A 14,200-nucleotide genomic window follows, 5' to 3' on the forward strand; every position below is an offset into this window, starting at 1 on the left:
GTCCATTATAAAATGATGAAATATTGCAAGATTTGAAGTGGTAGTTGTTGAACTAAGTAAAAAATAAATAAATTATAGTCTTCGGTATTTTTTCTCTCTATGATTCCCACTGTGACTTTGATTTTAGAAAAAGATAAGAAAATTTTTTAATGAACGACCTTCATCTATTTCGAAGCAACACTATGTCTCATTTTGTGCTATATGACGAACTGCCCCCACGTAGAAATGTGAGGCATGATGCACTCGCCGTTGGATCTCATCGGAGTGCAGGGTAACCGTGGCCTGGTATGTTGGGGTGAGGAGAAAAGTGGAGATTTCTACAAGGCTTCGGGGGCTCCGTAGGGAGTGTTCCGAAGCCGAAGTCAGGAAGGCGTACAAGAAGCTTGTCATGGTGCGTTTGCGGATTCAAATCTCTTCTCGTCTCCCAGGAAAAAGATGATAAAACCTTATCGAAACTGACACGGTTTGTTTTAGGAGAAAACTAAAAGCTTTTTACTCGTCTTGTTTTCTGGATTTTACTATTCAGTTACATGGGAGCACCCATAGCAAGAAAGAAGCAAAAAGAAGTTTCAGGAAATCCAGAATGCCTACTCTGGTTCGTGCTCCCCATTCACTCTACTCACCATCAAAATTTTCTCTAATAATTAAACCTCTGACATTGTTTTCAAGTTTCTCAAGCTTTAATCTTTTTGTTTTACAAATACATATCGGTACAAACCGGCAGTAAAAGGAATATGATCGTGAGAACTAAATTATAGTAAAGGGAGAAAGAATTGTTGCACAACCTTGTGGGAAATGCCTTCTAAAATTTGATCACTTCAACCTAGAGAGGTAATCCTGTGCAATGGAGAAGCATGCTTCCCTCTGTTTCTTATATTCATTATAGCGAAGAAAGAAGTATGAGAGGTAATCAAAATCAATTGAGGATACCTTCGCCTGTCACATTGAAAATTTAGGAATAAAGTCAGGGCTCTCTCATATAGATCATGACCAAAGGAATTTTTTTGGTTTTGTTGCATTGGAAAGTTTGTACCTGTATGATAGCCCACAGAGCCCAGTAAATGTGGGATGCAAGCCTGAATGTATTTGTTTCGACAAAGAGGGCTTCGAGATCATGATCAGGCACCTGCAAGCAAAACATATTTGTAAGCGCAAATAGTCATATAGAAAAAGTTAAGCAATTCAGTCAGACTCAGCTGCTCAAAGCAAAGATAGTCTAGTTCTCATCCAAACTGAAAGCAATCATGATACGCCTGGATCCTTATTCATAAGTAGAGTTATTCTGAATTAAAGATATTAGATTAGTTTACTGTCTATGATAGTGATTAAGCAAACTCTGCGACAACTTTGAATGCAATGTTATCCCGTTACTGGCTTGGATTTTCAGTTCTTTTTCTTCAATGTTTTTCACCAGTAAGAAATACAGAGCAAAAATAAACAATTTAATGTGAAAAAGAAAATTGAACAAGGGTGTTATTGCTAAATCTTTGTCTTCAAAATCTAATGAAGAAATTCTATAAATCAATAAAACTCACCAATAATTTTACGACCAACAAAAAAAGGTAAAGAAACACAGCCTACAAACCTATTTCAGATTTCAGAAGCAGAGATGACCACCATGCCAGACAAGGAAAACATGCAGAAATACATGATAATATATGGTAAAAAAAAATTGAAATGTCAAAGCTTCTAGTCATTTATTGCACAGTTTCCAAATAAATGAGGCATGCTTGACACTATTTTTCAAGAACATATCCACTAATAGAAATAATAGAAATTATCTTTCAACGAGTATGTTGCCAATTCTAGCAAATTCTACCTACCTTATGTGGTTTTTGTGGTTGTAGGTAACTCCTGAAGAAATCGTACTGTGCCTCCTTATCTGGGTACCTGTTATAAATTAACATAATATTCTATCAGGATAATCTCAGCAAAGAGGTAAAAGAAAACACAACTGAATACAAAGGCAAGCAACCTACAAGCTGAAATCACAGTCAAAGCCTGCATACTCATTGAAGTGGTTCGCAATATCATAGCCTCTATAGCTGTATGACCCATACTCAAAGTCAATGAAGTAGAGTCTCCCTGAAAGTGTGGAACATTCGACACCAAAAATGTACATGTATCATGTATGAGGCTCCCATAGAAAATATAAATGCATAATTTAGAACATCAAAGCAGGTGAATGAAAATGAGAAAATAGTTACGCAATATTCACCTTCTTTGTCATTTATCATCAGATTCCCAGAAAGCAAATCGTTGTGCGCAAACACGACAGGTGCATTTAGAAGGGCAGTGAGATCCTGTTAGCATGTTTCGTGAAGAAGCAAGATATTATGAGTTATGTAAGTCGATATCAAGAAGAAAGATTGTGAGTTATGTTAGCCAATATCATAAATGTTACAGAGAGGCTGCAGGTACATAATCAAACTCTTTGTTCAATATTATATCACAATAACAACAAAATTAATTACTAAATCTATCACAAACTTTGGAAGCTCTATTAGACTCTCATTTCTAACAAATCCATTACATAGTTTAGATTTTGTCACAAATCTACTACAGTTAGAAAATCACAACTAAATTTTGTATTGATTCTTTAGAGTATCATTTTCACATGGTATCATATGCCATTTTTACACCTCACCAGATCCTATAATTTCAAATATGTCATTTATTATTAACTTTATCAACTAAAACTGAAATTATATCAAATTCTACTTAGTTTTATTCCTTTGCACAAATAATATCTGAAAATGTGAATCAGTTTATGGCATCAAGTAATATTCTTAAAAAAAAGTATAAAATTAAGTACAACAATATTTTATGTAGGAATTGTGCTAACTAGTTAAAAAAATTAAAAGTATGTGATTAACTTGTTAAAAATGAAAATGAGTGATAGGTTTGTTGAAACCTCAAAAACTCGTGATAAAAAATTAATCCTAAAATAATCAGCAAGACAACAATTTTTGTCAAATAGTACCTTGAGCTTACTAATTTCAGCTCGGATTTCTTGGAATGGGATTGATTCATACCTAGCTTGCTTCCCACTGTCATCAAATTTTAATGCTGCAGCTGCAACAGATGCTCTTTGTCAGGATGGAAAAAAGGGAAATCAACAAGATTCTTCAGCAGAAATAAGTTAATAGAAGTTCTAGAAAAATGACAATCAGTTTTTATCAACACACACACAAAAAAAAAAAAACGTGACATAATAACCAGTAACCTTTATCTAGAAACCTGAATAGATCATTCCACAATTGTGGTTCTGTAGAACCTGGTACTGCCACCTTATGAAACTTGTGGAGTTGCCTAGCTATCTCAGAAGCTATTTCAGTGATGCTCATGTCTGGAAGCAATTGACAAAGTTCAAAAACAGGTTGCTAGAAAATTACAAATATTAGAAGACTTCTTTAGAACAAAAATATGAATGCATTAAAGTAATCGTACTCATGTACAGCATTCAAGTCCCATATGATGCAAAGCATGAACCGCTAATGTGTACAACAACAAATCATTGATACCAAAGTATTGTTTGGAAAACTAAAAGAGACAAGGAAATGAATAGTTTGTCAATTTTCCCTTGAAAGTATTTTTCTTGGATTTAACCCGTAAAATTTACTAAACCATTACATTTCATGGAAAAAGAAAAAACAAAAACTATGGAAGGGGGAAATAAGAGGGATGAGATTATTTAGTAAACTTCAGCAATTTCTTTAATTTCCATTGATAGGGATGATTCAAGAGTGTTGTATAGTGATAAGTGTGTAACATACATAATAGTTTAAGCAGTCTAACTCCCTTAAGCATTTGACGTGTACTTAACTGACAAGACAAGCATCTATGAAGTGTACTTAACTCCCTACACTTTATAGATGGAAAGTAAGTTGAAAAGTTCTCAAATATGATCAACAAGATGTGGTAATTTTAAAATAATGGTCATAAAGTTTGACAGTAGAATTAAAGCACCAATTGTTGAGTTAAATCAAAAGGCCTAAATTTTGTATTGTTAGACTATCATTACATGAGGAATTAAATGATATACTAACCTGACGGTGAAAGTGTTCGGGCATCAAGAAAGGATTGAACCATGCCATTCCCAAATATTCCTAGCAATTTTGCACCAAATCCTGCAGCTGAGAGATGTGGTAGTGCCTAAAGTTACCAATAGCTAAGGTAAGTAAATGCTCCAAAAAATTATTTGCATGACTTAAGATGAGAACACACAAAAGTGTTCTTGAATTATGTTCAAAATATAACATAATGATGAGTTAAATCATTAAATGAATAGTGAGATTTTTTTTGTGTTATAGAATAAGCTGATTAAAACTTATTTATCTATTTCTTTAAGTGGTTATTGGTTTACAATTACACTTGGCTTTGCTTCAATCCAAGTTTTTGAACCGAACCTGCAATTCCCGTTTGCGATCAATCACTAAATCTGTATCCGGGCCATACAACCGAACAGTCAGAAGATTTATGTTCCCACTATTTTCTCTTATAGAGACCTTCAACACTGCATGAATTGGAAGATGTAAACAGTTAAATGCTGGAATGTGTAAATGGGCAAACATTGTAAGGACTTGAGAACTTTCAGACCAGTGAAAGCTCATAGGATCTTATACAAGGTTGCAAACACTCAAATCTCTACCTAATTCACAATCAACACACTGCAACACACTCGATAAAACAGTTGAAGCGAAACAATGCATACAAGGAACATAAGAAGAAATGTACGTAGTTAAACCAGAAGAGCTTACAAAGATTTGTGATGCCGCCGGAAACAGTCTCGATTGTGAAACAAGATTCATCAACAGATGACCACTTCGCAAACAAATCCTTGCATAGATTTCTAAAAAAAAGCACAAAATGTTACTTAACCATTAGAAGAAAACTTGCTTGTTATTTTCACAAGATCATTAAAAAACGAAGCAATAAAGAACTATATTAGCAAAATCTTAAGAAAAGTCTCACGCGACACTCTATTCACGCACGGTAACAAGAATTATCAAGTAAACAATTTTTTTTAAAAAAATAAATAGCTTGAAACTGAAATCGAGCAAAGAGACCACAAAAAGATAACGCCGAGTGCTCACACGATGCGAGGCTTCATCCGGTCGAGAGGTAGCGAAATGTCGATCTGGATAGAGGAGCAAGGGATCGCTACGACAGCTTCGCTTCCTTGTCCCACACCAATGAGCGCGTCGGAGACCTTGACCTCCTCTCCCATCTCTTCTCCTCCGCCTCTGGCGCGCACAGCCCGTAGCTCGATCTATGGATCGGCCCTTCGATTTCGCCGGGAGTCGAGAGAGGAGAAACGCGGAGAGCCAGACGCAGAAGAAAGTGATGGTCTTAATTAGGAGGTCCAATCGCACCATAACGAGCCAGACCGGCTGGGTCGTTGGAAATCAAGAGAATCCTGGAACTTTACGAAAAACTCCAACTTCTTTCTCTATCATTTGAACACTCACCCTTGCAACAAGTGACAAGTAACAAGTAGAAAGCTAAATTTTAATCCTATTAAAGGTACTCTAAATAATAGACGTATGATATTTGATATAATAATTAACGGTCGATCCTAAGAAATTGATGGTATGAAGTTTATTTTATAACATACGTCTAACGCTTATTTATTTATATTTATTTATTTTCTATATTGATGAAGCTAGTACTAAGAGGACCGGTCTCTGACTACCTATCTCAATCTAAATTATAATGTAGGCGAAAAAATGAATTCAAGCCAAGAAGAGATCCTAACTAATTACGATAAAATTATCACCGTGATCCGACCATAACATAATATAGGTAGAAAGGTGAACCTAGAGAAAGATTTCAACCAGTTATAATCAAATTACGACTATGATACAATCATAATATAACGTGGGTGGAAAGGTAAACCCAGAGAGAAATCCTAATTAATTATGATCGAATTGTGACCATAATCTGATCACAATTATATTATGGATCATCCCTGATCCATAAAAAGTGAATGGATCTAGTCTAAAAAGAAATGATAATCTCAGCTAACTTAATTAATTATATCTGGGGTGACCAGTTTAGTCCCACAGAAGTTTCTCATCTATTACTAGGATAAATCGGGAAATACACGCGGCGGCTAACTTAGAAGTCCAACTTTTTTTTATTACGCCTTCCATTTGAAGGAAAAATTTGAATGTCTGGATGACAACCTGAATATCTTATCTCGATATCATAATCCTGTGGACAATCTAGTCTCAATACAAGACACCCTTCCTATTGAAATATTTCTGATTAATACTATATTATAATTGATCCGGATATAGTGAGGAGCATGGGAGTAATTAGGGGATGAGGGAGGGGCATTTTAGTCATTAGGGAGGAGTACGGTCAGGGGGTTAAGAAGGGGCACTGTAGCACAGCGCTAAAGGGGGCGCCTTCAGGTTTTTTCCGCCGCCTTCTCCCTCTCACACCCTTCGTCGGTGTCGGACAAAGCTGCTGGTGTTGCCCTCCTCCTCTCCTCTACCTCCTCTTCACTCCGCCTCCGTCATCAGGAGGAAGGAGACTGGGTTTGTTCCCTTGAGCCACCACCAACGCGAAAAGGGTTTCCTCCCTCCTCATCTCATGTTGCCCGCCGGCGCCATCGCCTCTCTGCTCTTCTCGCCCTTCTCCTCGTCCCCGATCCGGGCCACGATCGGCTAGAGCAGGTGACGTGTCACCTCCTCCTTCCTTACTAGATATGCGGCACCGCCGCTTCCTCCTCCTTTCTCCGGCGCCGACGCCGTTGAGGGGCACCATCGTCATCTCCCGCAGTTGTCACAGCCGCCTCCTATAGCAGTCGTCTTCGGCAACCAGCGCCGTCGTCTCGGGCGACCATTGCCACAGCCGCCTTTGGCAGCCAACGCCTCCCGCGTCCAGTGCCTCCGGCGTCCAGCGTCGTCACCTCTGGCAGCCACTGCGGCAGCCGCCGACACCTCCTGGCAGCCGTCGCCACCCTCCGAGCAACCGTCGTCCGAGGGCTCAGGTATCGTACTATGTCTATATGCCGGCCTGTGAGGCGAGAGTGTATTCGACCTTCGTGTCGTTATTGTATCCCGGCCTGCGAGCTGATGGAGTGTTCGGCCTTCGTGTCGTTGTAGCGCTTCAACCTACGAGCCGAGGCTGTAGTCGGATCGTGCGTCGCCCCGCGGATCCATATCGTGTCCGACTTCGAGCTACAGGAGCCAGTTATTCATCTGGTGGATGTCTATCTGCTCCTCACGACCACGACAACCCGATCAGCACCGCAACCAGCTCGTCCATCCATCCGAGGGAGCCCCCCGGGCCCAGGGTACGCTCTCGTACTTCTTATTGGTGCATTTATTGTCCTGTTATTATGTGGATGCTTATATGTTCGCGGGACCCACCTCGAGTATTCAAGTATCAGGGATCGGGCCAACCCGATCACTGTTGCAGGTGTTGTTGACCAGAAGATATCAAACGACTTGGTCAACACAGGAGACAGTTCATCAGCCGGATCATGGGGATATGGTCAACCTTCCAGACACGTCATTCCGATAGGTCCGTCTTCTCATCTTCCCGACAGGAACAATAATAATTATAAATCATAAATATTGTAATATAAATACATCATCCCTAATCATTATTAATTAATATTATATTATAATAATTGTAAATAATAATCACTATATAATTGTAGTATAATAATAAAAGAATAAATTAAATTTAAAATAAAAATAAAACGGTGTTTTAATAATAAATAAAAATGGCACTTTTTAATTTATACTTTGACTTTTAAAAAATCTAATAAAAAGGATTATTTTTTAATTTTCACCCAAAATATATCTTTAGTGTTTTATAGCAACGTGGATTGAACGAAGAAGCTTAGTTAAAATTCATGAATAATATTCATAAATTATGTTTATTTATAAAATTCTTGGACTAAGGTGCAGTGATAGAATATTTATATAGTCTCCTAGTAATAGAATATTTACGTAGTCTCTTAAATATTGAGGGTTTAATTCTCAACTACAAATTTGAGATGTTTAGCTGTTGGATTTTCCTATTATCTATATTTTTGGATTTATCCTGATTGTTTATATGTTTCTGGATTTATCTTGATAATTTATTAAAAAATTTTATGGGATCAAATTTGTTATCTATAGAATTAATCAGTTCGAAGAGTTAAATATCTAAATTACTAAAAAAAAAATAATGTTTGTGAATAAATTTTGTGAATTATGTTCATTAATTTTTTTTAGCTTTCACATGTTGACACAATTAGTACATCTATGAGTGATTACTCTAAAAAATCTTGGAGTAAATTTTAACGGGTATAAAGTATCTTGTTGAGTGTTTTATCTCCCTCATCCAAAGGATTTATTCGCTAGGACAAAATATCCGATGATTTAATTATCTATATTTTATCATCTGATGGATGATATTAAACTGTTTGGGAGTAAGATATCACTTTTACTCTAATTAATAATTTTTTTATTAAAATATTAAATAAGTAAATAAATTTTAAAATAAATAAATTTATATTATCAAATTTAATAATCAAGTTTTAAAATATGAGAGTTTCAAACCGTTAAATTTGAATTGAGAGTTCATAGGCCACACTTCAATCATCATTTTAACTATTCATTTTTAGATTCAATTTGACTATAATAAATTACTTTACTTGAATATGGTCCAACGAACGACTCTCGTTTACTTTACTGTCCTAATTATGAAACGAAGAGAAGGTTCGAGAACGACGAGACACCGCATGGCCCACGGCGGCGCCGTTCGCCTAAAGTCAGGCCGAAAGAACGCACGAAACAAACAAAATTTTGCCAGCGACGATCTCAGCGAACGGATCGGCAAGCTCAGCGTGGCATGAGATCGAGACGCGTAGAATAAGGCCAATAAAACTATCCAATCCAGCCTTTTATTCCGCCCTTCTCCAGCGATCATCAACTAATTCTGCCACCAACTACGCTACTTCTTCTTTGTTTACCAGTCTCCTCTGAGCTGGACTACCATTTCCATTCAAAAAAAGGCGAATTTTTCTGACAAGATAGTTCACCGCCTCTCTCTTTGATCGCCTCTGCTCTCATGGCGTCGATGGCGTTCGGGGGGACGAAGCAGAAGTGCCAGGCCTGCCAGAAGACGGTCTACTTGGTGGACCAGCTCGCCGCCGACGGCAGAATCTACCACCGGGCCTGCTTCCGCTGCCACCACTGCAACGGCACCCTCAAGGTTTCTGATTTCCTCATCTACTTCGATTGAGCTCTACTTCAGAAGTTTGATAAAGGGTTTCTTCTTACTCTGTTTGTTTCGTCCTCCATTCTGTTTCCTCTCTGTTTTCGTATGTCATCTAAATACAGACTAAAAGAAACTTGTGCCATTCTTAATCCAGTTCAGCAATTACAGCTCCATCGATGGAGCTCTCTACTGCAATCCTCACTATGATCAACTTTTCAAGATGACTGGAAGATTGGATAAAAGTTTCGAAGGTATATATATTGTCTAGGTTTAGTTTAGTTTGTTCCATAGAACATCATGTTTGTATCCTGATGTTAATCTCCATTGTTGCAGGTTCTCCAAAACCTACAAAGACAGACAGATCTAATGGCCAAATGGTGCGTTGACATAGAAGAAGCTTATCAATCACTTGAATTCATAACGTGTCTTCTTTATTAGCGTTGTGTTTCTTCATGTGACATAGGTTGGTGCTAATAGCAGATACGCAAGTATATTTCTAGGAACTCAAGACAAATGTTCAGAGTGCAAGAAGACAGTGTACCCTATCGAGAAGGTAAAAGTGGTGCTTCTCATTCTTTTTCTCAATTACCTCTGGATGTTTCAAACACAATGCATGAGAAATTGTCGACGGAACTTGGATATCATTCATTGCCTTTTCAGGTGGCTGTTAATGGGAACTCATACCACAGGCCCTGCTTCAGGTGTAGCCATGGAGGTTGCACCATCAGCCCAGCTAACTTCGTGGCACATGAGGGAAGGCTTTACTGCAAGCACCACCATGCCCAGCTGTTCATGACCAAAGGCAACTTCAGCAGTTTCAGCAAGGTGGAAGAAAAGCCTGAAGAGATTAAGGTGGTGTCTGCTGATAAATTAGGGGCTGAAGCTGTTCAAGTTGATGTTAGCAAAGAGAATCAGATGTCATGTGTCTAGTTGATGTTAACAAAGAGAATGTTTGCGTCCTTCTGGTTTCTGAAGTTTTACTAAAATTCTGTTTTTGTGTTCTTGAGAGTTTCTAGTTGAAGTGTTTGATGAGTGAACAGTTTGGCTCAACAATTTTTCATATACAGATCAATTGGATTGACCTTGGCTCATATAAAGATCTTTCAGTGTAATCTTGTGATGAGATATCAGATCAAAGATCCAAAGAGGTTATAGCTCGAACCAACTCGAAACTAAATAGAGGAAACAAACAAGCTATTGGATTGAACAACTAAAGTGGGCAGATGCAATCAAGGAGTTTCTGGCCTGAATTTCAATTTCTTTAGTAAAACTGTTGTTTAATGTGATAATTCTAGTAAATCCTAAGCCGAATGGATTTAAAAAATAAAGAATTCACATATAGAAAATACAAGAACAAGAAGATATAGTTTTATCAAAAACATGACATAGAAACTAAATACATAAATATAATAAATAAGGAATCTGATTGAAAAGTCATATCCTTATCTTTAGAGCATCTACATCAATTTTCCTATTACTATATCTAAAATTTAGGGTAAATGGCTTACTTTATTAAATTTAGATAATCACTTTTCACTATCACTACATCAACTATCCTAAAATTTTCTATCATCCTTAATTTTTTATTATTTTCTTCTCTTTCTTCTATTTTTTTATTATTATATTTATGGAATGAGTGGAAGGAGAGAGATGGAGTGGAAGGAGAGAGATTAAAAAGAAATATTATTTTATTTTTAGAGTAGTGATTTCATTTCTTAAATTTAGAGAATCACTATTCATCAAATCTAAATTTAGGGAATGGATAGGGTAGCTGATGCAAAGATTTTTTAACTATCCAATCCAAAATTTAAGGTAAAATCTTTGGATAGGGTAGCTGATGTGGGTGCTCTTAGCGTCATCAGTTTGATCTCTGTGGAAGAAGATGCAGCGGAAAGGAAGGTCTTCCAAAGGATTTAGGGGATGACGGCGTCGTAAAGCTTCTTGTCAATGGAGAACAAGAAACTATGTCAAGATTCTTACCTAAGAGTTTGGAGACCAACCCTATATATAGTGAACATCTATTATCAGTCCATCGATAATAATATATGTGGGACTATAAGTCCATATATACTGAACATATATTATCAACAAATAGATGATAATAGATGCAGGACTATAGATTCTACACATATGAGATCCACATCCAATTACCCGAAACCCACTAGACATAAGTTAGATCACTTTAAAGGGTTCGGATCGTATTCACGTGTGCAACTTACAAATAAACCCACCTAATAGGGATAATTGGTAAACCCACAAATAAACCAAGAAACTCCTAGCATCTTCTCCCTCGGTTATTGAGTCCTTTATTGGTGTCAGTATGGAAAGCTTCATGATACTCAAACACATACGATTTGATTTCTCCCACAGCTGAAATTCAGCCCTCTGCTCTATAGTGCTAGCACTGGTCAGAGGTGCGGGATGATCATTCCTTAATGCATAGTCTAAGTTCATGCAGCCTAAGACTACGGTCACGTATTCTTTTCATTCAGCAAAATTCGAACAGTTAGTGTTGGGATGTTATTAATGTTGACAGTTACAGATTGCACTGAAATTAAAGAAAGAAATTTATTTAAGCTCACGATTTTACTAAAGCCAAGAACATATAAGTAATATAAAATTATGCAAATAAAATAAAATTTTAAATACATATGAATGAGCCTCTTTATGAGATATCAAGTACAACATAATGTGCTTTCTTTTGGACCGACACATTATTTTTTAGTGATACTCTCTAATATAACTCAAACTTTAATTGACCACACAATGTGTCTTCCTTTGGGTCAACTCATTGTGCGCATAATATGATACTTTATGAGTTATATTTTGGTTCATAACTCATAACAATCTTAATCGACCACATAATATGTCTTCCTTTGGGCCGACATATTTTGTGCATGATTTGAACAAAATAATATTTTGTTCTATAGTTGTAAGCTACCTTATGCATATATCTGGCATAAAAATAACATTCCTTTGGGTCGATTACTTTTAGCATATATATATGTCTACCAACACAAAATGTACTAAACCTACCTATGATGACTTCCTTTAGGCCGACATAATAATTCAACTTAGTAGCACGTTGTGTAGACTCAAGAAAAATTCTAGGAACTTCATTCGAACAGAAATTATTTAATCAGCATTAACAAGCCTAAATTAGACTTATCAATCGATTGATACTATATGAGAGTCGATTGGTTTTATCCAATCAATTATCACAGTCGATTTAAAAGTCTACTATATATAACTACATGACCATATATAGAACCCTCTTTTAAGAAATTAAAATTTTCTTTTAAGTTCTATAATTAAATAATATTATTTAATTTCTTAATTATTTATGTATTAAAAAAATATTTAATATAATTTTTTTAAACCTGAAACAGAAACATGCACAATTAATTCGCATAAAACAATTAGGGGCCGTTTGGTTCTCTCATAGGAATCGGAATGAGAATGAGTATCATAGTATTATGGAATGGGAATGAGTATGAGCTTGGGTATCATTCTTAAAAATGATGTTTGATTAGTTAAATATTTTCAATCGGAATGAATCTAAATTTTCTTTTTTACCCTTACAGGAAAATAAGAGAAAAAATTAGATGGGAGAGAAAGTTGAATGTGAGAGAAACATATGATGAGAGAAAATGATGAGAGAGAAAATATGTTGGGAAAAATGAAGAGAGAGAAAGAATGATGAGAAAAAATAAAGAGAGAGTGCATGATAGGAGAGATTGAAAAGAGAAAAAGTATGATGAGAGAGAAAGTGTACTGAGAGAAAAAAGTGATGGGAAAAAATGAAGAGAGAGAACGCATTATGAGAGAAAATGAAAGAGTGAGGAGAGAGAAAATACGATGAGAGAGAAAGTATGCTGAGAGAGAAAGAGTGATGGAAAAAAATAAAGAGAGAGAAAGTATTATGAGAGAAAATAAAAAAAGTGAGGAGAGAGAAAGTATGATGAGAGAGAAAGTGGGCTGAGAAAAATAAAGAGAGAGAAAGTGTGCTGAGAGAGAAAGTGTGATTAGAGAAAATAAAGAGAGAGAGTGTGATGAGAGAAAAAGTACGATGAGAAAATGAGGAGAGAGAGTATGCTAAGAGAGATTGAGGAGAGAGAAAGTACGATGAGAGGAAAAGTTCAATGAGAGAGAAAGTATGATAAAAAAATAAAGAGAAAGTGTGTAATGGGAGAGAAAGTATGATGGAAGAGAATGAAGAGAGAGAAAATAAGAAGAGAGAGTGTATGATGAGAGAGAATATAGAGAAAAAATGGTAGAAAATGTGTGATGAGAGAGAATGAGGAGAGAGAAAGTATGTTGAGAGAGAAAGCGTGATGATAAAATAAGGAGAGAGAAAATATGATGAGAGAAAACAAGGAAAGAGTGTGTGAAATTAAAAAAAAATTGAACAAATATATTAAGAGTATTTTTGTCTAAAACTTAGGTGGCGTTTGGTTTATGGGTTTGGGAATGAGGGAATAGATTCATTCCCAAACTTTGTGTTTGGTTGATGGAAATGGAATCAAGATTTTGGAATTAAACCCAAAAACTTGGGTGTGGATGAAACCCACCCCCTCCCTTGGGTTTTGATGGAATATAGGAATGTGAATTAAGTTTTAGACAAAAATACCCTTAGTATATTTGTTCATTTTTTTTAATTTCACACTCTCTCTTTATTCTCTCTCATCATATTTTATCTCTCCTTATTTTATCATCACACTTTCTCTCTCAACATACTTTTTCTCTCCTCATTCTCTCTCATCACATATTCTCTACCATTTTCTCTCTATATTCTCTCTCATCATACACACTCTCTCCTCATTTTCTCTCTCTTCAATCTCTTCCATCACACTTTCTCTCCCATTACACTTTCTCCTTAGTTTTTCATCATACTTTCTCTCTCATCGTAATTTCTCTTTTAGCATACTCTCTCTCGTCATTTTCTCTCATCACACTTTCTCTCTCTTCATTCTCT

At 36.3% G+C, this 14,200-nt stretch overlaps 2 protein-coding genes across 2 annotated transcripts; one reads left to right on the forward strand and one right to left on the reverse strand.

Moving 5' to 3' along the window:
- Positions 1 to 658: 658 nt before the first annotated feature.
- On the reverse strand, positions 659 to 5,362 carry LOC121974481 (probable ethanolamine kinase). The gene is made up of 11 exons (XM_042525567.1): positions 5,097 to 5,362; positions 4,761 to 4,852; positions 4,410 to 4,516; positions 4,050 to 4,155; positions 3,227 to 3,349; positions 2,984 to 3,075; positions 2,219 to 2,303; positions 1,980 to 2,085; positions 1,824 to 1,890; positions 1,034 to 1,126; positions 659 to 936 (listed from the first exon to the last, which is right to left on the reverse strand). Exons 1-11 carry the CDS (start codon positions 5,228 to 5,230, stop codon positions 814 to 816), a joined length of 1,128 nt encoding a protein of 375 aa, XP_042381501.1. The 5' UTR covers positions 5,231 to 5,362; the 3' UTR covers positions 659 to 813.
- Positions 5,363 to 8,873: 3,511 nt separating this feature from the next.
- LOC121974482 (LIM domain-containing protein WLIM1-like) lies at positions 8,874 to 10,337 on the forward strand. Its single transcript, XM_042525568.1, has 5 exons — positions 8,874 to 9,219; positions 9,380 to 9,476; positions 9,559 to 9,602; positions 9,689 to 9,778; positions 9,886 to 10,337. Exons 1-5 carry the CDS (start codon positions 9,076 to 9,078, stop codon positions 10,153 to 10,155), a joined length of 645 nt encoding a protein of 214 aa, XP_042381502.1. The 5' UTR covers positions 8,874 to 9,075; the 3' UTR covers positions 10,156 to 10,337.
- Positions 10,338 to 14,200: the final 3,863 nt, after the last annotated feature.

The sequence above is a fragment of the Zingiber officinale genome, chromosome 4B (genome assembly GCF_018446385.1).
Source record: "Zingiber officinale cultivar Zhangliang chromosome 4B, Zo_v1.1, whole genome shotgun sequence".
Lineage (NCBI taxonomy): Eukaryota > Viridiplantae > Streptophyta > Magnoliopsida > Zingiberales > Zingiberaceae > Zingiber > Zingiber officinale.

Coding starts and splice junctions, on each gene's coding strand:
- LOC121974481 (XM_042525567.1), bottom strand. CDS start 5,230: ATGGGAGAGGAGGTCAAGGTCTCCGACGCGCTCATTGGTGTGGGACAA. Junction 4,853..5,096: donor CGGATGAAGCCTCGCATCGT/GTGAGCACTCGG, acceptor GCTTTTTTTTAG/AAATCTATGCAAGGATTTGT. Junction 2,304..2,983: donor CTGAAATTAGTAAGCTCAAG/GTACTATTTGAC, acceptor ACATGCTAACAG/GATCTCACTGCCCTTCTAAA.
- LOC121974482 (XM_042525568.1), top strand. CDS start 9,076: ATGGCGTCGATGGCGTTCGGGGGGACGAAGCAGAAGTGCCAGGCCTGC. Junction 9,220..9,379: donor ACTGCAACGGCACCCTCAAG/GTTTCTGATTTC, acceptor TTCTTAATCCAG/TTCAGCAATTACAGCTCCAT. Junction 9,779..9,885: donor CAGTGTACCCTATCGAGAAG/GTAAAAGTGGTG, acceptor TTGCCTTTTCAG/GTGGCTGTTAATGGGAACTC.